Source organism: Piliocolobus tephrosceles, chromosome 5 (assembly GCF_002776525.5).
Source record: "Piliocolobus tephrosceles isolate RC106 chromosome 5, ASM277652v3, whole genome shotgun sequence".
NCBI lineage: Eukaryota > Metazoa > Chordata > Mammalia > Primates > Cercopithecidae > Piliocolobus > Piliocolobus tephrosceles.
In genome coordinates, this window is record NC_045438.1 from 97,256,936 (window position 1) to 97,281,720 (window position 24,785).

At 36.1% G+C, this 24,785-nt stretch overlaps 1 protein-coding gene across 2 annotated transcripts in view; it reads left to right on the forward strand.

Annotated features, from left to right (window-relative positions):
- COL12A1 (collagen type XII alpha 1 chain) overlaps positions 1-24,785 on the forward strand; it is a 121,429-nt gene that overhangs the window by 86,401 nt on the left and 10,243 nt on the right. For both annotated transcript variants that reach the window (XM_023219254.2, XM_023219255.2), the window contains 15 exons: positions 104-247; positions 1,736-1,900; positions 3,218-3,256; positions 3,353-3,491; positions 5,538-5,680; positions 5,965-6,074; positions 10,133-10,282; positions 12,772-12,849; positions 13,971-14,057; positions 15,456-15,509; positions 16,500-16,595; positions 17,140-17,193; positions 17,550-17,603; positions 22,485-22,538; positions 23,985-24,056. In XM_023219254.2, the coding sequence (XP_023075022.1) occupies positions 104-247; positions 1,736-1,900; positions 3,218-3,256; positions 3,353-3,491; positions 5,538-5,680; positions 5,965-6,074; positions 10,133-10,282; positions 12,772-12,849; positions 13,971-14,057; positions 15,456-15,509; positions 16,500-16,595; positions 17,140-17,193; positions 17,550-17,603; positions 22,485-22,538; positions 23,985-24,056 (1,439 nt within the window). The remainder of the gene's footprint in view (positions 1-103; positions 248-1,735; positions 1,901-3,217; positions 3,257-3,352; positions 3,492-5,537; positions 5,681-5,964; positions 6,075-10,132; positions 10,283-12,771; positions 12,850-13,970; positions 14,058-15,455; positions 15,510-16,499; positions 16,596-17,139; positions 17,194-17,549; positions 17,604-22,484; positions 22,539-23,984; positions 24,057-24,785) is intronic.

Sequence of the window (24,785 nt, forward strand, 5' to 3'; positions counted from 1 at the left end):
ATCTCACGCTAATGTCCAGATTCTTATCAGTTGGGCGTGACTAATGGCATTGGGGTAGTTTTCACTGAGGTGACACTAAAATGTTCCACGCCTCATTCTGTAGGCAAGGCCCTCACATTTATCAAGGAGAAAGTCTTGACTTGGGAGAGTGGCATGAGGAAGAATGTCCCTAAAGTGTTGGTTGTGGTCACAGATGGTCGGTCCCAGGATGAGGTCAAGAAGGCGGCTTTGGTCATCCAGCAGTCAGGCAAGCACATACATGAATTTGATTGTACTTGCAATTTTAACATTTTTAAATGTTCACAGATGATTACAAAAGACTAAATTTGCTGATGTTACTTTATTGTTTCTGTTTCACTCTGCACTGTATACCTTTGTAATGCTGATTTATATTTAATTATGGAATGGTTTGCAACTGCTCAAAATGACATGGTGTATTCTTTGTGTAAGATGTGGTTCAGGATCGACAAGGGGCAAACCACATTTTCCCATAGTGGCTGGAAGGCTACAGAAAGCAATGATAATGAGATGATGCTAGAGCAGGCTTCCTGCCATAGCAGAAATGAATCTTGATACTGCTTCCTGTGCAAGGAGAGGAAAAAGGAAGCCTTTAGCTTTAGCACATCTTTGCAGATGTAGATTTAATGATTGCTAAAAGAGATGTTGCAAGGAATGGAGGTCTTAGGGAGTCATCTCTGGGATAGACCTTGGAAGTCAAATATACTGAGAGCCTCCTGGTAACACTGTCCTTTGAATTAGTTATTTAAGATCATTAGAGGTGAAAGTAGATATTTCCAGTACTTGCATTAACAGTCCCCCTACCCACTGCTGTCCCAAGCAACGTCTAAGGTGGATATATTTTTAGAGAGAATCTTATGCATAATTTGTTGTAGTAAATTATAAAGTACTTAATTACATGGAACTTGTCATCTGTACATGCAAGATTCTTTGGCTAAAATTATAAGTTATGATTAGTGCTAAGTCATATTGTCTTTTTTCAATAGAGGTTGTTCCTGCTGATCTTTTATAAAATGTATTGCCATTGTGTTGTACACTTTACCCAGATTTCTGCATGTTTGTGACTCCTGGTAGATTTAATTTTGGGCTTATAAATATTTGCTTCTTATGTTACCTTATTTTTTTCTAAATATATTTCTAATTCCTTATATAGCTTTTTTCCCCTGATGTCAAATTTAGCTTTTGGAGTGAAAAATGTGCTTATTTGTCACAGCCTAAATTTGCTTATTTGTCATAGCCTGTCTGTTGCCAGTGAAAGTTGTAGATTCCATTTTCAAGATGGCCAAAGTTCTGCCTTTGAGCCTGAGTTTCCTGAGAAAATCAGTTTCAAGAACCCAGATTTTAAAATGAGCCCATTCTTAACTTCTGAGTCACATAAGCTTAAAATATTAATGGCTGCAGAACTCATGTGTGTATCAGGACTGTGGATCTGTGGAAGGCAGTGTGCACCACATGAAGTCTTTCTGCTATTAAAATCTTCATATTTAAATTGTTGGGATTTTATCTTAGGAAATCAAATTAAATGAATTATTTAAACCAGAAAATAGAAAGACCTGGAAAAAGTATGTATTTATTAAAGAGAGTTCATGTCAAATAAAAGGACTTGCGTACAGTAAGAAAATACAGCATCATTTCTGATAAGATTTTTTTTGCATTGTTCTAACAACAAGGACAGAAAAAAAGATATGTGATTCATTCTATAAATTCTACTTTGCAGGGTTCAGTGTCTTTGTAGTTGGTGTGGCTGATGTCGACTACAACGAGCTTGCCAACATTGCCAGCAAACCAAGTGAACGGCACGTGTTCATTGTGGACGACTTTGAATCTTTTGAGAAGATCGAAGACAATCTTATTACATTTGTTTGTGAAACTGCCACTTCAAGTGAGTCACAGTCAACATGGATCTATAACCTCACTTATTCTGAAAAATAATTACTCAGTAGACAATTCTATATCCTTTGTAGGATCAAGTCTGTGCATAAATAGATCCTGGGAAATCACTTGAGAACCTGATGAATCACTGTTCCTATTGCGATCATGCTAAATGTGTGCTTGTCAGAAGTTCATTTTTAGCCTTGAATATGTAATTTCCTTGTATGGAAATAAAGTGTTTTAATATATCCTTTTCTCACCAACCTAATGCCTATGACATTTGGTTAAATTAATCTCAGCCACAAATTGCATACATAGGGCATTTCTGTGAGATGAAGGTTTTCCCCATTAGTAATCAATTGGTATTTATTTTGTCAACATCCGTGCTTCAAGAGAGCAATGGAAAAAAAATGGTTCCTCAGAAATTTAGTTGATTCCCATTTGTTTGTTTGGGTTTGTATTTTCAAGTTCAGCTTTTGAACTATAGTGAAGAACCAAAGATTGATTATTTAAGTCAATTTATTATCATCATCCATTAACACCAATTCTTGGGGTATAGGTTATGGAGGCAATTAATCCTCCATAATTACCAGGAGGCAGTTTATCCTACATAATTGATCAGGGGTCTGTGGCTAGTCCAGACCCCTGATCCTAGACAGGGCTATGCTTTACAAATAAAGTAATCCTCTCCATTAATCATTCTATTAAAAACAGAACTGGTTAAACAAACTTTCTTGGTTTACTATGAAAATTTATGCTGAAGTTCGGAGCGCAGCTGCACTGGTGAAAGTGAGTAGGGGGCTGGAGTGGTTTCTTTTCTCTTCCAAGTGGTCCTGGATGCAGTCATCTGGTACCCTCAGCTCCGAGGGGTCCAGAGCAAAAACTACTGCACACTTGTTACTGTTACCTGGTGTTTGGTAGCCAGGGTGAGGCTTGGAGACTTGGCAGAGAAGAGGGTTGGGGATGGACAAGCTCCTCCTACCTTTGCAGAAATCTAAAATTCCCTGGGAGGGAAGTTCTTTAAATCTATTGAAAAATGTGAAAAATTCCTCCTTTAATTCTATTTTATTATTTTTAAGAGTACTGTAAAATTCCAGTTGGATTAGAGAATGTTAGGGAAATATGTGTAACACTGGTTAATAGTATAATTTCTCCTACACATAGGAAATGTACAAGAAATAATATATAAAAGAGTAAATAAAGAAGTTATTTTAATAAATGAACAATGTCATTTATTACTTGAAATATGTTCGTTGCTACTTTCTGTGCATATATAATTTGTACATCGTGTTGGTGAATCATACTTAAAGAACACTGTACATTGCAGGTTGTCCTCTCATTTATTTGGATGGCTACACCTCACCAGGTAAGCATTTATACTTTTGGGCTAATTAATTTCCAGATTTAAGCAATAAAATAATTAAAATGTACTTCGTTTAATATTTTCTTTTCTGATGTAAAGGTTTTAAGATGCTTGAAGCGTACAACCTGACAGAAAAGAATTTTGCTTCTGTACAAGGAGTATCTTTGGAGTCAGGGTCTTTCCCCAGCTACTCAGCTTACAGGATTCAGAAGAATGCATTTGTTAATCAGCCTACAGCGTAAGTGTGACAACAGGAGGTTCTCCTTTTCTTAAGACCTGCAGAAAGTTCTTGGAATATTTGCTGACTTCCCAGAATCCTGGAACTTTAGAATTGTCGGAAGACTGCTTATGGATGACCCTGATGGGTTTTCTTAAATACAGTTGGGTTAATTGTTTCCAGGTTACATAGTTGTTTGCACACAGGAGACTAAGACTCAGGCCTCGTTATTCCCAGATCCAAGAAGCTCATGCCGGTAACATATTACTGACCCTTTTGAATTTAAGGCTAGAAAAGCTGTTAAAACAGGAAGGCAACTTAATATTTTGAACATCTCTCCCTGTGGTGCAGAAGACTGGATGGAATAAGTGCAGAATGAGAGCAAACATTCTTTTTAGCGTTTCAGACCTCTAGAAAATGAAAGGTAGTTTTTCTCGTCCATGATCAGACAGTTGGCATTTAGTTTTTATTGGCTGATGCTCTAGCAATCTGTTGTGTAGCTGTAGATGTTATTTTACTTCATGAATGTTTGCACCTGAGTGTGATAACTGAAATCTGTATTTCTTATTCATTAAAATGAAAACTTTTTATGTTGAAAAATATGTTTGCCAGTTTATGGAGAGAAAAGAACAATGAGAAATAAAGTTATTGTAAGCTCAGAACAGGGTCAGAAATGATGTCTGAAATATGAAATGCTCTGAGAAAGCTGATGGAAAATTCAGACTAAAACCAAAGCTAATTTACTTTAAGAGGCACAGATCGTATTGTTGTAGTTTGACCACATTGTAAGTCTCTAACTCCTTAATGGTTAACCATGTTGGCTCGGAGTTCTAAGTTTTTCAGTGAATTGTAATACCCAGTGTTTAACTCTTCCAGTCAGCTCAACATATGACTTCTACATTTTAACTTATGACAGCCTATTGTTTTCTCAAGCATCAGAACTTTTGACTGAAAGGAAAGAAACATAAATACAATTACATAATTTTTTCACAAGCACTAATTAACTAAGGAAGGAGAAAAATGGGCTAGGTGAGAGATGAGTTGATGTGGAGAAAATATTATTTGTAACATAGAATATTATAAAGACAGTTCTTGAACATATAAAAGACATCATGTCGGCTTGCCCAGAGCATATGTTTTAAAAGCAAGATGGCATTAGTGGTGTGGTATTAGGACATGAAGGCTCTGTGTCCTCTATCAAAATTCATGGAGGAATAGCTTCTTTTCTATGAGTTTATTATCTGGTTCTTTTTCTTACCTTCAGGGAGAAAATGTTATTAAATGGTCTCAGATAGAAAACCATTAATTCTGCTTCAAAGATTCCCCCAGAACAATGATTGACTAAAGTCTGGAGGGACACATGGGACCAATTTTTTGTTTTTTGTTTTGTCTTACAGCTTAGAGCCAAGAAACATTTCCTTTCAATTAATTCACATCCTTTTATCATCACTAAATGTTTGCATATGTATATGGCCTTCACATTTAAAATGCATTTTGTTTTTGGGAATATATGAGCTCTGGGGGTGATTTATTTGATTTCAGGGGAGAAATTTGGAAGTGTAAAAACTATTACTGACAGGGAGGGAGAGAGAAATTAAAACCTTAAGCCATTTTATGATCTCATACTGCTGACATTTGAAATTAAATATGTTTAGTAAGATTCATTCTCTTTAAATTATATCCATAGTCATACTGTTTATCATTCTAAAATTATCATATAATTTTATAATACTCTGTGTCTCAAAAAATTAGTTATTACTAGTAGGATAAAAGACTATTTTGTAATTTCCCAGACTTTCGTGACTTTATCAATTTAGAAATAATCGCTTACAATTTACATAATGGATCTTTAGTGCTTGTTCTTTTGATGTGCTTCCTAAATTTTTCTCCTTCTAAGGAGAAGTCAGAAGGAGCCAGATTATTACAAATAGCCTCTAATACTACCCATATGAGATTCTGGTGCAGAGATTTAAAAGAGTATCTGTTCTTGATGTTAAATCAATCAATCTTTCTTTCTTCCTTTTGTTTTTTTCTTTCTTCTCCTTTTTCTTTCATTTTATCCAACAGAGACCTACACCCAAATGGACTCCCTCCTTCATACACGATTATATTATTATTCAGACTTCTCCCAGAAACTCCCAGTGACCCTTTTGCAATTTGGCAAATCACAGACAGAGACTACAAACCACAAGTTGGAGTGATTGCAGATCGTAAGAATTTTTATCTCAAGGCACATGCATACTTAGTTTTGAATATGTTTTTCTTTTCTCTTTTAAAAAACTTTCTGAATATACATTATATATATATTTATTTGGTATATATTTTTATGTTTGAACTTTTCCTAGTATAACACACCAATAAATATCCTAATTACATTTTATCACAACAGAAATTATTTTATTTTTAAAGAAATCTCTCGAAAAATCATTTGCTAATACTTTAAATAAAAGGTATACAATGCATGTGATTTAATAACACTTTATGTTGATTACAGCTTCTAGCAAGACATTATCATTCTTTAACAAGGATATAAGAGGCGAGGTACAAACTGTTACATTTGACACAGATGAAGTAAAGACATTATTTTATGGAAGTTTTCATAAGGTAAAAACATAAGATTATTTGAGTCTTATTTCTAGAAAAAAATATAAAACAAATTTATTATTTATTAAAATGTCATGTTAAATTGGTAGAATTGTAACTATGTCTTTTAAAAATAAAATCTAAAAAAAAATCTTATTTTAGAGAATTTGGTTAATTCAAATAATATTTAAAATAAAGCAATATACTAACCAAGAGATAACTACTAACATTTTGATATTTTTTAATGCTTATTTCTTTTTAAAATTTGAATCATATAGTATATATAATATTATTCACCTACTTTTCTGGTTACCATTTTGTTATGAATCTTTGTGTCATTTAGTCTGAAAAGCTTAATTTTAGTGGATCTTTTTTGATAATATTTCTTCTGCTTGCTTTTTATTGAAAAGTACAAACATGCCAGTGAAATGCAAAAATTGATAATATATCTTCTGCTTGTATTTTATTGAAAAGTACAAACATGCCAGTGAAATGCAGAATAATTTTTATCAATCCAAAAGCTATCAATATCTACCAAAATAATTAAGATAAATGTTTATGAGATTAATTTTTATGTGAACACACATTCTTTAAAAACATAATTCTCTAGAAAATCTTATTAAAAGTCCTAAGATGTATTCTAGGGATTGTCTATTCTTGATTATCTTAATCAATTTTCTGTATGTCAACATCCAGCAGATAGTAGAAACTTTTTTTTCAGGTTTCTAAAGGACAATTCATTGACAAATAAGCACTTCCTACTTAGAAAATACTGAAGTTGGAAGCGTTAGAAATAAAAAGAACAATCTAGGTTAGGAATGGAGGTTAGGAATGGACTTTTAAAAAAAAATTATGTTTGAAGTTCAGGGGTATGTGTGCAAGCTGTGCAGGTTTGTTGCATGGGTAAACATGAGTCATGGGGGTTTATCATACAGATTATTTTGTACCCAGGTATTAAGCATAGTATCCATTAGTTATTTTTTCTGATCCTCTTCTTCCTTTCACCTGACACCCTCTGATAGGCCGCAGTATGTGTTTTTCCCCTTTATGTGTAGGAATTGACTTTTTAATGGTATTTCTTCATCCATTGGATTATGTTAACAGGAATACCAGTTGTTGCACAAATGCTTTAAAATTTCTCCAGTGTGGCATGTAGAAAGATTAGCCCTGATACATAAAAGACAGATGTTTCCAGTTCAAGCTGATTCTCAAGTGAAAATTGAATAAATTTCTTCTATCTGAGTAGATTTAGCAGTATTTCTTACTGTTTCTACTCCTGAGGAATCTTGCTTTCTTTCCAGATTGTTGTTCTTATTCATTAATCAGATTTTTGATAAGGATGGTAAAGGACTCTCTTCATCAAGCCCAAGGAAGCTTCAATGTACATATTAGTGATTTTTTTTTGGTTAAAAAAAAAAAAATGGAAAACCAAAAATCTCTGAGTACAATGGTATATCTACTTAAAGGTTTACAGACCTCCATAGTGAAGTGAAGTAAAATAAATGCCTCATCGGAAAAGCAAATTCTAGTTTGGCAAGTGTTATTGGCTTCAACTGATCCTTATCTGATCTTAGATGTTGAATCTGGCAAAGTTCTTATGAACTTTTTTGGCTCAGTGAAACTTACGTTTGAGTAACTTGCTAAAAAGGACTATTTTTATTTTTCCTTTCATAACCACTGAAGATATTGAGAATCTGATCATCTGCTAAACCACTGATAACCATTTGGTAACTGTTATTTTAAAATTTCCAACTGTCATGGAATGCTTCATTTTATCTGAATTTTTTGAAAGGCAGTATTTTTTAGAGGTCTGTAGTGATAGTCATTAATGATTGCAAATCAAGAAAATTTTTTTTGGACATTCTCTTCTTTATACCATTTGCCTCCCCAGAAATATATTTGCATTCTTGGGTTTTATATAATGCCTATTTTTTTCTGCTCACAAGCTCTGCCTTTTCTTTCCAAACTGCCTACCTTCTTCTTTGTTTTTTATTTTAATAATCTTTCTTTTAGTTTCTCCTTTTTTCCCACTGTGCTCTTTTTTGTCCTCCATTCCTTAAACCCATCCTTTCTTTTTAAACAGCTTTATTGAGATGTCATATAGAAAAATTGCATATACTTAAGGTGTACAATGAGGTGTTCTGATATACACATACATTGTGAAATGATCTCCACAGTCAAGCTAATTAACATATCTATTACCTCTACAGTTACCATTGTGTGTGTGTGTATGTGCTGAACCAATTTAATCTAAGATCTAGCATCTTGCAAATTGCAAGTATAAAATACCCCCACCCCATTGGCCCACTCTCATTTATCCCATCAATTCAAGTGCCACCTTCAGTCACTCTCAGCTGTTCACATTTTTTTTACTGAGCCAAGGATTCAAGCACTCTTCTTTCACTTTCCATCTAATTCCTGAATTGAAGTTTTTCAAACCTGGGATGAGAATGAGCAATATTTCAAGAACAGGAAATTAGTGACAGTGATGGGGAGAGGGACCTTTGAGGAGAGGGATAAACTAAAATAGTTTAATTAAGGAATGACAGACAGTTATCCGTTCTTGGGGATTCTCTTGAAAAGCTTTTGTTGTGTCTCCCTACTATGGTTAAAAGATGACATGGATTTACGTGAGACATTTATAATAAGAAAGAGAACTAGAATGGCAGAGTCTGGGAAGGGAGACGAGTGACAAGAGGGTCCCTATTTTTTTCTACTGGTCTGGGATCAACAACACATCATTTGGGAAATAGGTTGGTTACTCTACATACTTGGCACAATGATCTACAGGTAAAGGGCCAAATCTGAAATGCGTTTAAACTGCAGTAAAACACATTGAATAAATTATAGCAAAATGTACTTCTAGAATATGTTTCTCTATGGTTAGCATTCAATGAGTGTTACTGAAATAATTTTGTCACGAATTAAAAATGTTGAAATAATTTTTCTGGATATTGCAGTTTTTCACATGCCTTGTCAAAGTTTGCATCTGTGGTTGTTCATATATGAGCCAAAAAGTTTTAGTTCTTATTAGATTAAAAAAATCCTAGTATGGTGTTCTTCTTGAGTTCAGTATTAGTTGATTGTCCTGGGGGCATTTAAACTTTATTTTTAATAACCTATGTATTACTTTTATATAAAAGCAATATGTAATTTATATTTATCACAGATGCAGTAAACTTATGTTTTGGTGCTGATTCCATGTGGGAAAAATATTTAGTTTAAAAAATACTTTAGAAGTTATTCTTATGCTTATTGACTGAGAACATTTAAGGGAATTTCTGTTCCTTTTAATTTGCTGCCAAACTTTTCAAAGTCATCATCAAGGGCTTACTTGAGTATTTGTGCTGTGATAAGTAGAAACTCTGAGCATAACTATACAGACAGGGATTACCCAGGACCATTCTTTACATTGTTGAAATACAAACATTTTATTAATTATCTATACTAATAGAGTTGTTAACATTCTGTGTGTCTTCAGTAGCAAACGAAAAATAAATCAATATAAACTTCTTTCCTTAAAAGGAAATTGAATCCTGAATTCTGTTGATGTCCAGAGTTAAATCCCTATAGAAGACATGTGCTGCTTCTTTACTGTATGAGATATCTATATGGTATGCAGATTATTTCTGCCTGAGATTGGGGAACAACAAACTGAAAGATGAATTTAGCAAAATTAGTGGAAGACATCTGAAATTTCTTTGTAGTGAATATAATAATATATTCATGATTTATTAACCTCTATTTGGATAGCTCTTTATAGCTTACAAAGTCATTTCATCTACTACATCCTCTCTGGTCATCTCAGTAAGAGTAGATAATGGGAAAACAAGGAATTATGCATGTGTATGTGCATGTAGGAAACTGAGACCAGAGGTTAAGTGGCTTGTCTAATTTCATATTATCAGTGAATGATTTCATCGACATTGCCAACTGTTCTTGGATTTTTAGAGTAAGACTTTTGATTTAGAATGAAAATAGCTTAAAAAAGTAAAAAAAAAAAATCTGATCTGAACTATGCAGAGTCAGCTAATATTTTAGTGTAGAAATTTTATAATGGAAACAAATTATCTTTTTAGGTTCATATTGTGGTGACTCCAAAAAGTGTTAAGATTTACATTGACTGCTATGAAATTATAGAAAAAGACATCAAGGAAGCTGGAAATATAACAACTGATGGTTATGAAATTCTTGGAAAACTCCTTAAAGGGGAGAGGAAATCAGCCGCAGTGAGTAACACATTTTTATTTTTCTTGGTACCTTGTGTTGAGATTGAAATGGCATTTTCTAAACAACTCCGTGAGTTTTATTTTATTTTGTTTTTCTCAGTGAGTTTTAAGTTGTCAAATTTCTTGGTCAGATCAAAACATTGGAAGAAGTACATTGAGAAAATATGTCCACAGAACATAATAATGTGCTTTAACTACTTACTAGAAACAAAATAAGATGTCAAGGCACCAGGGAACACCATGCAGTCATCTTGAAACAGGATCAAATTGGAGAATACCACACAAAGAGTTGCCAGCATACCCAGTGAAATAGAAAATCGTTCCTATTTTGTTCTTCAGCAATAATTGTTAATACAGATTTGTGCAATCAGGATATTAAGCATTTGGGGACACTAGTTGCAACTTTCACCAGAGCCCGCATTTGCTCACAGAGGAGTCATTCGGCTGTCTGTCTCAAAAGGATCAATGGAGTAGGGCAGCCAGCTGACCCCATTACTCACAACTTTCACCATCTCAGGTTTGAGGCAGAGCGTGACAACCCCATTTACAATGCTATCTAGTAGGGAAAATTTAAATCAAAAGTTGTCATCATACCAAGCTAATTAAATTCATATTAAATGTCATTCAAAGCCAGGCACCATTGCTCGTGCCTATAATCCCAGCATTTTCAGAGGCCAAGGAAGGAGAATCACTTAAGGCCAGGAGTTCAAGATTAGCCTAGGCAACATAGTGAGACCCTGTCTCTATAAAAAGGAAAAAAAAAAAAAAAATCAGCTGAATGTGGTGGCATGTGCCTGTATTCCTAGCAACTTGTGAGGCTGAGGTGGGAAGATTGCTAGAGCCCAGGAATTTGCAGCTGCAGAGAACTATGATGGCATCACTACACTCCAGCCTGGGTGACAGACCGAGACCCTGTCTCAATCAATCAATCAATCAATGTCAGTCAATAGACCTATTGTCCTAAAAACAAAACTAACCTGTTTGGCTTCTGTAATTATTATTTTAAAAATGGCTTTATTTATTTAATTTAGCTTTCTTTCATGGACAGGATTTTCTTCTAGATTCAAAAGGAAAATTTTTATTCCACAATATAGAAACAATTAGTTCAAATGTAATATAATTTCGATTAAAATCCAAACCTTCTGTTGAATATTGAATCTGACATTTAAGTATAACAATTACATCACGTTTTTAAAAGAATAACATTGTCTAAACAACTTTTTACTTTTTATCAAAAGTAGTTTATTTTTCAACTATAGAAAGATATGAGATATATGCTATCTTGAGATAGTTGAGGATATCAGAAAAGTTATTGGTCAACCCCTTGGTAATAATTTCTAAAAAGAAGAGCATCAATTGTAGAATAAGTGAAGAATTGTTTCTTTAATTTACTTTAATGTTACTTTTCTATAAGGGTGGGCTCGTAAAGCTTGATTTAGGCTGGGCATGGTGGCTCATGCCTGTAATCCCAGCACTTTGGGAGGCCGAGGCAGGTGGATCATTTGAGGTCAGGAGTTTGAGACCAGCTTGGCCAACATGATAAGACCCCGTCTCTACTAAAAAAACAAAAATTAGCCAGGCATGGTGGTGGGCGCCTGTAATGCCAGCTAATTGGGAGGCTGAGGCAGGAGAATCTCTTGAACCCAGGAGGCAGAGGTTGCAGTGAGCCAAGATCATACCACTGTACTCCAGCCTGGGCAACAGTGAGACTCCACCTCAAAACAAAACAAAACAAAAAACAACTTTGATTTAAATGTGTGTAGGCTTCAAATTCATTTAATTATAGAAATTAATATTCTCTTAAAAAATAACACAAGGCTGGGCGCTGTGTGGCTCACGCCTGTAGTCCTAGCATGTTGGGTGGATCACTTGAGTCTGGAAATTCAAGACAAGCCTGGCCAACATGGTAAAATCCCGCCTCTATTAAAAAATACAAAAAAATTAGCTGGGCATGGTGGTGCACACCTGTAATCCCAGCTACTCAGGAGGCTGAGGCATGAAAAGCATTTGAACCTGGGAGGCAGATGTTACAGTGAGCCAGGATCCCACCACTGTACTCCAGCCTGGGCAACAGAGTGGGACTCTGTCTCAAAAAAAAAAAAAAGAAAGACAAAGAAAGCACACAACAAACAAATGAAACAAAACTCAAATACTGCATTTCAGCCAAAGAAGTGAATCAACAGTGGGAATCTCACATACACATTTCACTTTTCTATCTCTTTCTCATAGGCATATGTTCAAACATTGCATTTTGGCTAAAGTAGTGAATCAGGAGTGAGAATCTACATACATGTTTCACTTTTCTATCTCTTTCTCATAGGCATATGTTTTTATGTTCTTTCCTCATGAAGTAAGGATCACATTGCTCTCAATGGCTCGCACCCTTGACAGAGTCTGTGTGAGAAGTTGGCAATGGTTGCAATGTGGAAATGCCAATATAAAATGTTTTTCATGCATTTTTAGCTGATGTTGCTGTTGGTTGTTTGCAGTTCCAAATCCAGAGTTTTGACATTGTCTGCAGCCCAGTGTGGACCAGTAGAGACAGATGCTGTGATATTCCCTCTAGGGTAAGTAAAACAGAATTGAATTATGTCATGGTTTTAACAGTTTCCCAGGAATGAACCCTTGTGCCTGGGAGAGGAAGTAGCACCCCGCAGTTGCCTCTTCAGAATGGAGCTAAAAGACACACAACGTGTGGGTGCTCACCAGCTACTACAGAAAAGCCAGTGCCTGTGCGATCCCTCCCTCACAAACTGGGAATGCACAGACTGTATCTGGAAATTCTCCCTAATAGAAAAGTCCTGCTGAGTTAATGTGTTTGATAAGCCCACTTACTGTAAAGCCCTCTTATTGCTTGTAAAATATCAGCATTTTACAGAACAAGCCAGCACCTTTCTGGATAACTAAGGTTTTTTAGATGGTAGAAATAACCATAGTATTTCTTTTTGAGATGATGGCCTTTCTTTAGTAATATCTATGTAGGTGGTAATAGTTACAATGTTGAATGTTGGTGATGGATTTGAAACTTTTGACCAGCAAAGACCTACATACATCCACAGGAAGGGTGTGCATTGTTTATTCAGCAAATATTGATTGAGCACCTATTATAAGCCGGGCACCAATCTGTGTGCTTGTTTTAAGCCAGTAAAAAGTGAGTATTCCAGTGAAAGGCACTGGGAGAGAACGAATTAACAATGACATATATACTATATTATTGAGTGAAAATCCTAGGATGCATAACAAATCAGGTCAAAGGGATAGACAGTGATGGTAGCCTTCAGTAATAAGGGGAGATTTAAGCAGAGACCTGAATGAAGTGAGGGACAAAACAATGTGGCTAATGAAGAAAGAGGACAGAATTTTGGATTATTTTTTTTTTCCAAATGGGAATTGATATTTGAGATACACAATAAGTCTCTAACACCGAATTAGAGGAAATTGGATTAAATTACCAGAGGTCTCAGTGGTCGCGTAAACATTTCTTTGTCAGTGAGGTTTCCTAATGTAATGCCTAAAATAAAGACATGAAGGAGCACAGCAAGTTTCAACATAAGACTATTCATAATGATAAGTAAAATTATTTCTTTAAGTTGGGAAACAGACTTCCTTGTGCATGTAAGTGGGGGTGGGGATGGGAAGTCATTTTTTCCTCTAAATTTAAAGGTAAATATTCTTTTCAAAATTGCAGAGAGATGAGGCAAAATGCCCTGCTTTTCCAAATTCTTGCACGTGTACACAGGACAGCGTTGGACCTCCAGGACCTCCAGGCCCTGCAGTAAGGAAATTGAAATAGTTCCTCTGGTTTTTCCTTTGAAATCTTTAGAGTGATTATCTATTTGCCAGTATAGAGTCAATAAAATGCTTCAATTCATCCAGGTTTTCTAGGATAGAGCAAGCTAAATCGTAGACCATATTTTTAGTATATTTAGACATCTCAAATGGAGTAAATCAGGAAGAATATTTGATTCTGGCATTTGACATATTTCTTCAGCCATGCAAGAATGATAATATTGGCTAGTCTTCAGGAGCTTTTTCTTAAAGATGTGAAGCTGGATTTCCATCTGTAATTACATGACTGAAAATTCCTTACGTCTCCTGAAAGCTTCTTAAGTGTTTGGTACAAAGCCATATTTGAGAGGCTGACTCAAGAACAACTTGTTGAGAACCTAGAACATGTGCACCTTATGTAGCAGAGGTATCATGAGAATCACATAGAGAGAGGGTAATTAACACATGTGATATCATAAACTCTGGGTTTGGAATAACTTGAGTGAGAAGACTGTGACCAGATTTATTCATTGGTTGGGAGGGACGGCCAAGGAAGTGCAAGGCAAAACATTGAAGACTGCAGTGATAGAGTTCATTGATCAATGTGAAACCCCTTGATTTAGTCAATCCAGTATCTGATCTGGGCCAGTTTTGAGGATAGCTCTAATCTCCATTGGCTTCTTTTAAGAAAATATGTAATTAACATAGGAAGAGCTCGGGGATTCACAGAACACCAAAACTTACTATCCTTGGGTCCTAGCAAATAATGTAGACTGATTTTAGGTTAATTACAAGGCAGCTCCTCATATATAGAATCAAAATGTCACTGGAATTACCATTCTTTCTTTCTAGTAACAGTGATTTATATTTATAATCATGAAATTATATCCTGGATGTGATTTAGATGTTTTTGAGATGTTGGGATTTTTTCCCCTGTCGTTATGAAGTAACATGCTTGGATGTCACTATGATATTTATTTCCTCTTTGTTCAGTTGTTTCTGAATTCCTGTTAAGTACATGTTCTAATATTCTGAGAGATTGAAGATATTCTTTTTTTTGCCCATCATTTTCCCTGAGGAATGTAATTCACATAAATCCAAAGCTCATTTTTCTCTTTATTGTATACAAGTAGTATGTTTGCTTTTCCCAATAAACCTCAGATTTTGAAATGAAAATTTGAAATTTGAAATATAATTTTAAAAATAAGACACTCAGAATGTACAAAGTTTTGAAATTCTCTTGCTTTACGTATTTGTATGACATGAAATATTTGCTTCAATATTTTGCAAGCAACTGTGGAATATTAATTGTCTGGAGATTGCACTTTTTCTTGAAGCACTTTTTGTATATCAACTTCTTCCTACTTTCCTATGTTCACACTAATATGTGCTCTATGTATTTTAGGGAGGGCCTGGTGCTAAAGGTCCCAGAGGTGAAAGAGGTATCAGTGGGGCAATTGTAAGTATATTTTAGAGTGCATTTAAATTTTCATCTGTATGCTGAAATCTGATTGTTCAAATTTTCACAAAGCGGGTATGTGATCTTGAGCAAGTCAGCTTAGGTTTAGTGTGCCTCAGGTAATGTAATTACCTCTGTCTTATCTCTGGATATCATAATGATGGATTAGACAAGCCAGAGAAAGAAATGCATAGGATGCATGTCATAGCTGTAACAATTACACATGGGGAAGCTGCAGATGATCTTTAAGGGCTTGGCCGGAACATGGGGAAGCAGATGGGGTAACCACACCCCACAGGGAGCAGAGACCCGCTAGAGAGCTGGAGCCTGTTGGGAGCAGTTCTGCTGCTGCTTTTTTCACCAAGCTTTTTGTAAGACAATTCAAGCTTCTCAGGGGAATATTTTATGAAGACAATATGTAGTTTTTGGTCATAATATAATTAATGATAAAATAACCCCATTAGGAAAGGGCAAGATTAGAATGCCAACCCAGACCTGAGGCCAAGGTTGTGCCTTTTCCATCTAGACAGATCACAAAAGAGCTTCAGCACAGGGCACCTCATCCATGGGCATCTTTTCTTTCCTTCCTTGATTTATATATCCTTTAGTCCCAGAAATAAGCTGAAGTCTAAGAGAAATGAGGACTAACTTAAAATAAATCAAATCCAGTGAAACTTGAGCTTTTAATCTCATATGTCTATGAAAATTAATATGTGAATGTTTTATATGCAATGTATTTTATTTAAAAAATCTATTTCTAATAGGACTTTTATGGAAATGGAAGTGCTTTTGTGAATTTATTGCACTTTTCAATAGTAAAGGGAAGAAGGAAATTACATTAATAAATACATTCATAGATGTAGATTTCTGAAATGTTTACAAAGATTATATGATTGATGTCTTAGAGTTATGATGACAAGTGTCTGACTAAATGTCAGCACTGAAAAAGTATTACATTATTTGTGGTTGTCTCTCTCTTGCATATTTTAGGGGCCCCCTGGTCCTCGTGGAGACATAGGTCCTCCAGGCCCCCAGGGTCCTCCAGGCCCTCAGGGACCCAATGGACTCTCTATTCCGGGAGAGCAAGTAAGCACAAAGCCTTTCTGTATTAAATGAGAATGGTGGATAAACATTTAGTTAAATGAATCTTTTCTACATTTTGCCAAATCAAATGTTTTCTCAGATAATTCAACAAGGTTAGCCACCAAGATAGCAGTCACTATGATGACTGTTATTTTAGATATGTAAATAGACTATGTAATAATATAAAACTGTGTAGAAAAAATTACTGCTACTTATTTGACTTCATTAAACATTTTCTTATAAGTAATGTAGATATCCCCTATGTTAAACTGTATTCTTTTAAGGTAAGTATAATATCCCATAATTATATAAAATTATCCCATAACATTGTAAGTAGAAATTATAACACAGCATTTGTAGTTTAAAAAATGAGCACTAATTCAAAAAAGGTTTATTCATCTCCTTTAAAAAATACCCTTCTGTGCTCATTCTGAACTCTTACACTGGATTTATGAAGTGATGAAGATTTCGTAAGTGACTCATGTCTTCCTTTTTAACTTAATCTCTGTGAAATGCCTGAGAACTGTTTTCCCATTGCTCACTCTAGGGTCGCCAAGGGATGAAAGGTGATGCTGGAGAGCCGGGACTTCCAGGCCGAACAGTGAGTTGGTCTCTAAGTTGCCTTTTCTTCCCCCTGTCATGTGTTACTTGAAAATTTCCCTTTGTAGTGCCTCAAAAGGTGAACCCAGGTTAAGCAGCAAAGCAGAAGCCTGGATATGTGTTTCACCTCATTTCCATTTCATACCCTGGTCTTAGCCTTCAAGTTGGCGCTGTTCAATTCAGGTATCTGCTCGTTGACTGAGCATCTCCTGTATGCTTGGCAATGTGCTTGACTCTGTTCTCCAGTTTCTTTTCAGAGTCTCTGGAATTAAAAAAACATTTTGGAAAAGAGCAAGGATTCTCTCCCACACAGGAAGTATATTATAATGTTTCACTTGTTTGTTTCCTTCTGTGCAGGGAACCCCAGGGTTACCTGGCCCACCAGGACCAATGGGACCTCCAGGAGATAGAGTAAGTTTTCTTGGGCAGGCTATAATGATGTTGGAAATGATGTCACATGGTTGCCTATTAATTAAGAACCCTTCAAAATCCAGTTTGCAAGGCTGGTAATGAATCATGTATCTTGTGGAAAGCTGCAAGGCTAATGTCAATGGACCACCCAACATCAGATCAATCTCAAGGTCTTTGAAATAAAATGGTGGGACTTTAGGGGAGTCTTTGAAATTTTAATTTTCAGAAAATTTCTTACTGTATCATATTCATAAAAAGAAGTCCAGAAAAGGAGTTTTAACTGATTAAAAAGAGATTTAAGAATCTCAGCAAATTGTTTTAAATTTTAAAATTAAAATCTTAGTTATGAGGCAGCTTTTCTGTAACCATGAGGGTAGCCTTGACTCCCATAGCACTTTCTACAAACTCAAGACATCCTATCTACACCTTTATAACTTAAATACCACTTCTAGGCCTTGATGGTGGGGTAGACAGCTGGTATTTAGTAGGGACTTTTCCTATTGGTAGCAGCTTTCAGGTTTGGTTTTGACTTAGCATGAAAGCAGTACAGGAAGCCCAGTCTTCTCTAGGATAAGTTAATGAGCAGCATGGTGAACATGACCTCTATGCTCTATTCATCAATGATGTGAAACATTTGGTTCCACAGGAGACTACAAATGCTTTAATAAAAAGAACCCAAAAATTTTAAGTTTCTCAAAACAAAGAAACTAATGACTTTTCAGCATCTTATGGTTCCAAAAATAGTCTGAGAGTAGTTTGTATTTTGATTAATCAATCAAGTTAAAATATATGACTAGCAGCAGGATCTGAGGAAGCCAGTACTGTAACAGCTGTCACTAAACATAGATCTATTAGCCTTAACACCTCCAAGACACCACTGGGCAGAGGCAGGCCATTCAGAGGGAGCAAAGGTTTGCCCTAAGATAATACAAAATGGTAGATGATATGCCAGTGAACTTTATTTGTTTCCATGCCTCCTTTTGAGTTTGGGGGAGAGATAAGAGAGAGGTCAAAGAGAAAACTGTATTTTCTGGGATATGGGATGTGGAGGTAGTTCTGACATATACATCTTCTGACTATTTTGAGACTGGCACGTTAGGTTTTTTTTGAATTCTTATTTTACAATAAAGGACAACAGTGAGAGTACAAGGGTGACAAGTCAGTCTTCTTTATTAGAAAATAAACCCCAGAATATTGCAGTTGAGAAGTGGCGATGAGCTGACTTGTTTGCTGCTGCTACGACTGAAACCTTGTGCCCATCACATCCACCCCAATGTGGGCTTCATGCAGACACACGGTGGGGTCCCTAGCGCACTTCCCAGCAGCACTGCCTTTCTGGACTGGCGCTCAGACATCACCATCAGGCAGCATCACTGCATCCCTGAAAAGTAAGGGACTGGAAGGGACTGTGCTCTTCCATTCTCAAATTCTAGTCTGTGTCCAGCTTTGTCGTGAGGCCACCCTGGGATGAGGGCAAGAGAACTTTTCAGGATACTATTCTCCCTTTTCCTTCACAGCCTGTGTACCTCCTTACTGCTTAGTAAACAACCACTAATGCAAAAAGGAGGGTGCATAGCTGGTGGGGCATTGACAATTTTAGAAAGTTAGAGAGACTTTGAGTATGGGAATCTCAGCTGAAACAAAAAAAACAAAACAAAACTTGAACTCAGTAGTGGAAGTGAAAAGAAGGAAGCACGAGAGATCAAGGCCAAGAGTTGTGGTGAGGAATGAAGAATTTGTTAGCAGGGTCAAGTAGGGAGAAACAAGATACAGAGATCATCTTCAGCACAGATGATTTCTGAAATGAGGCACAGTACTGGGGGCTATTAGAAAGTAACAAAAGAACCACATATACAGGTATCTGTACATGTGTATCTATGAAAATGGTCATCGGTCTTCTCAGCCACCCTCACATGGGTAGAAGTGGAAATAACTACTGCGGCTTGCACCAAAATTGAAGAATAAAATAAAATTGTGTTGATTCCAAGACTTTGCTATTGTGAATAGTGCCGCAATAAACATACGTGTGCATGTGTCTTTATAGCAGCATGATTTATAATCCTTTGGGTATATACCCAGTAGTGGGATGGCTGGGTCATATGGTACATCTAGATCTAGATCCTTGAGGACTGGATTAAGAAAATGTGGCACATATACACCATGGAATATTATGCAGCCATAAAAAAGGATGAGTTTGCGTCCTTTGTAGGGACATGGATGCAGCTGGAAACCATCATTCTTAGCAAACTATCACAAGAAGAGAAAACCAAACACCGCATGTTCTCACTCATAGGTGGGAACTGAACAATGACATCACTTGGACTCGGGAAGGGGAACATCACACATCGGGGCCTATCATGGGGGGGGGGAGGGAGGAGGGATTGCATTGGGAGTTATACCTGATATAAATGACGAATTGATGGGTGCTGACGAGTTGATGGGTGCAGCACACCAACATGGCACAAGTATACATATGTAACAAACCTGCATGTTATGCACATGTACCCTAGAACTTAAAGTATAATAATAAAAAGAAATAAAAATAAAAATAAATAAATAAATGAATAAAATTGTGGTACGAAGTTCTGCAGATGGCATAATGGGTAGCCTTTTTGAGTACTTCACAATAAATCTTCACTCCAATTTAGGAATATGTTTCCTCTAAAAGGTAATGGTTGATCAGAAAGTTCTTAGACTGACTAAAGAGGGATTAATTATTTAGAAATATGATACCATAAAAAATGAAAAAGAGCATCCTATATAGTTGGAGAGACTTGGGTGGAAGAAATTTTATTCAAATTGTCCAAGTAATATTATAGGGAATTTTTTTTTAAGTGGCCCTTAGAAGTGATATGGATGTTACATCAGATAGGCTTAGGATCTGTTTTTTGTTAGTCAGGCCTAGATCTTCTAGCAAACAGCTGAAATCTTATCTTTAAAAGTTTCCGAAAAAAGTCTTTTTTGGGGGGGAGGTGGAATATTTCCAACAAAAGTAAAAAGAATAATTTAAACTTCTATTGTAAAGTCAATGCACTAATAAAAAGTGTGGATACTTAATTTGGGAAGAGATCCAAATGGTTGACTTTTGTGAAAATCCAAGAATATGGATGAAATGATTACTTTCACACCCTGCAGAAAATGAGACAAAAATCTCTGACAGAGGAATGCAACATCTCTAAAAAATGACCTGACTCAGAAATCCTCGGCTGGATTTCAGAGATCTGCTGTTGAGAGTGAATGCTAACTGGGTAGCAGGATGACTCATTCCAGGCAAAGGCCATTTGGCACTGTACAGAGAGAGAAAAAAATAACATATAAATGCGGGCGCACGAGCCAGAGATCAAGCCTGTGGGGAGATGTGCTCTATTCCTGCCTAGTGAACTGACGCTGAGGCAGTTCTGGCCTTTGTGTGTGATGAAGAGAGACAGACCACTACAAAAATTAACTGCTTATTATCAGGATTGAGGATTTCCTCTCTTTTGAGTGGAGAGCAGTTAAGACAGCTTTGCCTCTGTTTTTTTTTTTTTGAAACAGGGTCCCACTCTGTCAGCCAGGCTGGAGTGCAGTGGTGATCATGGCTCACTGCAGCCCTGACCTCTCGGGCTCAAGTGATCCTTCCACCTCAGCCTCCCAAGTAGCTGGGACCACAGGTGTGTGACACCATGCTTGGCTATTTTCTTTTCTTTCACTTTTTTTTTAGGGATAGGGTCTCCTTATGTTGCTCAGGCTGGTCTTGAACTCCTGGGCTTAAGTAATCCTCCTGCCTTGGCCTCCCAGAGTGCTGCGATTGCAGGCATGAGCCATTGCACCCAGTCCAGCTTTGCCTTTTTTGGGAGAGGAAGAAAGAAATTCACCAGGAGTGGAGACATAAATAGTCCTGCTCTAGCTGTCTGACAATTGCTCAGGGAATGAGGAAGGGAGTTTTCTAATTGGGTGGTCAGGATTTTCCATACAGACTTCTCTATGTCTGTATGTATGGCAGGGTATGAAGACTTGAGAGCATATGTTAAAATAATTTTATTATTTATGTTTAATATATATTCTTAGATAAGGGGGAGTTTAAATGTGTAGTAAACGTTCATGTTAAATATTTACTGCAGAGCTTAATATTTGCATATTTGGTAAAGGAATGTTTTATAAAATTTGATGATTCCATCTTAAGAAAATTTTAGGCTTTAGAACATAATGTATTGACCAGTATATATTATAAATATTCTATTAAATATATGGCTAAAATATCCTGAAGCTGTGATAAAAGCAATAGGGAGGAATTCTTACTGTTTTTGGGGGGGTAAAGGGTGCTGATATGATGGAAGAGAATGAAGGCGTGGAGAATTCACCAAAGGGAAAAATGAATTTCTAAGTTGAGAGTCCAATTCCCAGCAGACAAAGGAAGACTCTGCCACCATAATATCATCTTTTATGATACCACTTGCTTTAAGCAACTTTCCTTTCCTCTCACCTGCATTCTTCCTGGGCCAACCTGTGGACATTGACTTTTCCATAGAATGGGTAAATCTTCCTTTAGACTTCTTTATGCTATTACAAAGCAAAAACAAAAACAAAAAATCTTCATGAAGGGAATCTGCCTTCCTGGGAGAAGATTAGTTTGGCTCTAAAAATTGTTTTATTTATAACTATACAAGTGAATGAGCATAGAAATTAATTATTCAGTAAAAGGCATAAGTTAAATTGAAAATATTTTTTTTCTTTCTTTTTTTGTTTTTCTTTTGCTGTTTGCCTTCATATTGAAAGCTTACCTGCCAAACAGCATGTTGGGCTAAATCCTTCTCTTCAGCCTTCAGCTTTAGCAACTTGTTTAGCATCTTTTTCACTTGCTCATGACCTCCCTAACTGTAATTACTTTCATTTTTACAATAGGGCTTCACTGGAAAAGACGGTGCAATGGGACCCAGGGGCCCACCAGGGCCACCGGTAAGAACTAAATGTGTTTCATTTTTGTGCCCTTCACCCCCAACCCTCTCACCCCATTTTGCTAGAGAAGAGCCAGGTAACCTGCTTTTGAAGCACATTCAATCTGTGCTGTGGAGTATATCATTGAGGGAAATGTGTTTTTATTTACCTACATCAAAATGTGCTGGAGAAAACAGATGTGTTAAAATACGGAATCTTTCTGTTTAATCAAGTTACACTTGAGAAAAAGAAAAAAAAAATCCCTAACTAACTGGCTACTAGCTGGTTGGTGCCTCAGTTTCTTCATCCCTACATTGAGTGGTTGGGTTTTATAACCTCAGTGGTTCAGTTATTTCCTGTTACAGAATTTTAAGAATCTGTGGTTATAACATTTAAATTTCAAGAACATTTATTATTGAACAGCCATCAGTTGTTTTGAGGAAGTCAGTTTTATCTACAACTAAAAAGGTCTTCAACTTAAGATATTGGGAAAAATACTTTAATTAATGATTTTGAAACTGGCATCTGTATACTTGCATCCAGGTGAGATCCCAGTAAAACTGTTTGAGATGATGGATAGCCTCCATGTCTGTGTGGCAGGATATGAAGACTAAAGAGCATATGTTAAAATAATTTTATTATTTATGTTTCAAATATAGATCTTTAGGTAATGGGGGATTTAAATGCACAGCAAACTTTCATGTTAAGTATTTACTGTAGAGATTAACACTTGCATAATCAATGGAGTAAAGGATTGCTTGACAAAATCTGAACATTCCATGTTAAGAAAATTTTAGGCTTTAGAACATGACGTATTGGCCAGTACATATTATAAATATTCTATTAAATATAGGACCAAAATGTCTGGAAGCTGTGGTAAAAGCAACAGGGAGAAAATCTTATGATTTTGGTGGAGTTAAGGGTGCTGACATGATGGAAGGGAATGAAAGTGTGGAGAATGCTCCAAAGGGAAAAATGAATTTCTAAGCTGAGAGTGCAATTCTCAGCAGACAAGGGAAGACTCTGCCGCCATGGTGCCCAACTTAGCACAAAACTGGCCACCTTCTTAATTCTTCTCCAGCCCAAATTTTCAACTTCTGTGTTTTGAAGGATTGTCTGGTCTTGCAGTAAGAAACTTTAAAAAAAAGGGAATTGCTTTCTGCAAATCCACTTTGTAACCAATTTACTAGGATCACAGTCTTAAATTGTGAAACTGATTGTATACGTATGCATGTATTTTTCAGCTGGTCTCAAAATATATTTTAAAACTATATAGTCCATAAGGATTGCACTGTAATTGTCAGGAGTTTTTTATTTCATGTTATCTTAAAATTTGGTTTTATTCTTCCTGAATGTGTAATTATGAGTTGTTTCATTTAAACGCTTTTAAAACAAGCTGTATTCATTTACTTTCGATGGGATTTTCTCTTTGTCATAACAGTCCCCTTCCCTCTCCATGTGTTGTAGGGAAGCCCAGGCTCCCCAGGAGTCACAGGACCAAGTGGGAAGCCAGGAAAACCTGGAGATCATGGCAGACCAGTAAGTGGACAGCTTGCATGTCTACTGACAGTCATTTCACTGTGGAAATAAATAATGAGAACTGCAAACCTTTGTCATAGTTAGGTTATCTCTGCTGTAATGTGTTTGAAGCGTTTGTTGAAACCATGCTAAACTCATGGATTTGACTTGGTACCAGTTCTAAATTTTTCTCTCTGGGTTGTTATAATATTCTGGGATGAAAATTGTGGTTACTGGGTTTCTTTAAGAGGAGAATGGGATTATGAGCCAAGACACATATTTCTGCACTGTATAAACACTCAGAGCTGGGTCAGCAGAATGATTCTTTTTACTTAGGAGTGGTATGCTGCTTAAGATGGAAAAATACATGATGATGGTGTACAGTGCCTCCATCCCTAGCTTGCTAATATTAACCCTTTTGTGGCATTATCCAGCTTTCCATTTGTTCTTTTCTATCTAGTTGAGGAGGCTAGAACATCAGAACCAGAATTAAAGTTATTTATTAACTTTAATTGATCATTTTACTTTTTAAATACTGTCCTGCCACAATTTATACCCCATATAACTTTCTCTTATGCAGATATTTTGGTTAAAATAGTAGTTGAGATAGTAGTACACATATTTGGTGTTTCCAAATTAGTATCTCCAAAACTGACTTTGAAGTGTCTAAAATATCCACAATTATTTGTAATGACTCTTGGGCTGCATATTTTTTACGAACTTTTCCTTTTTTGTGTTTAGGAAGTGTGA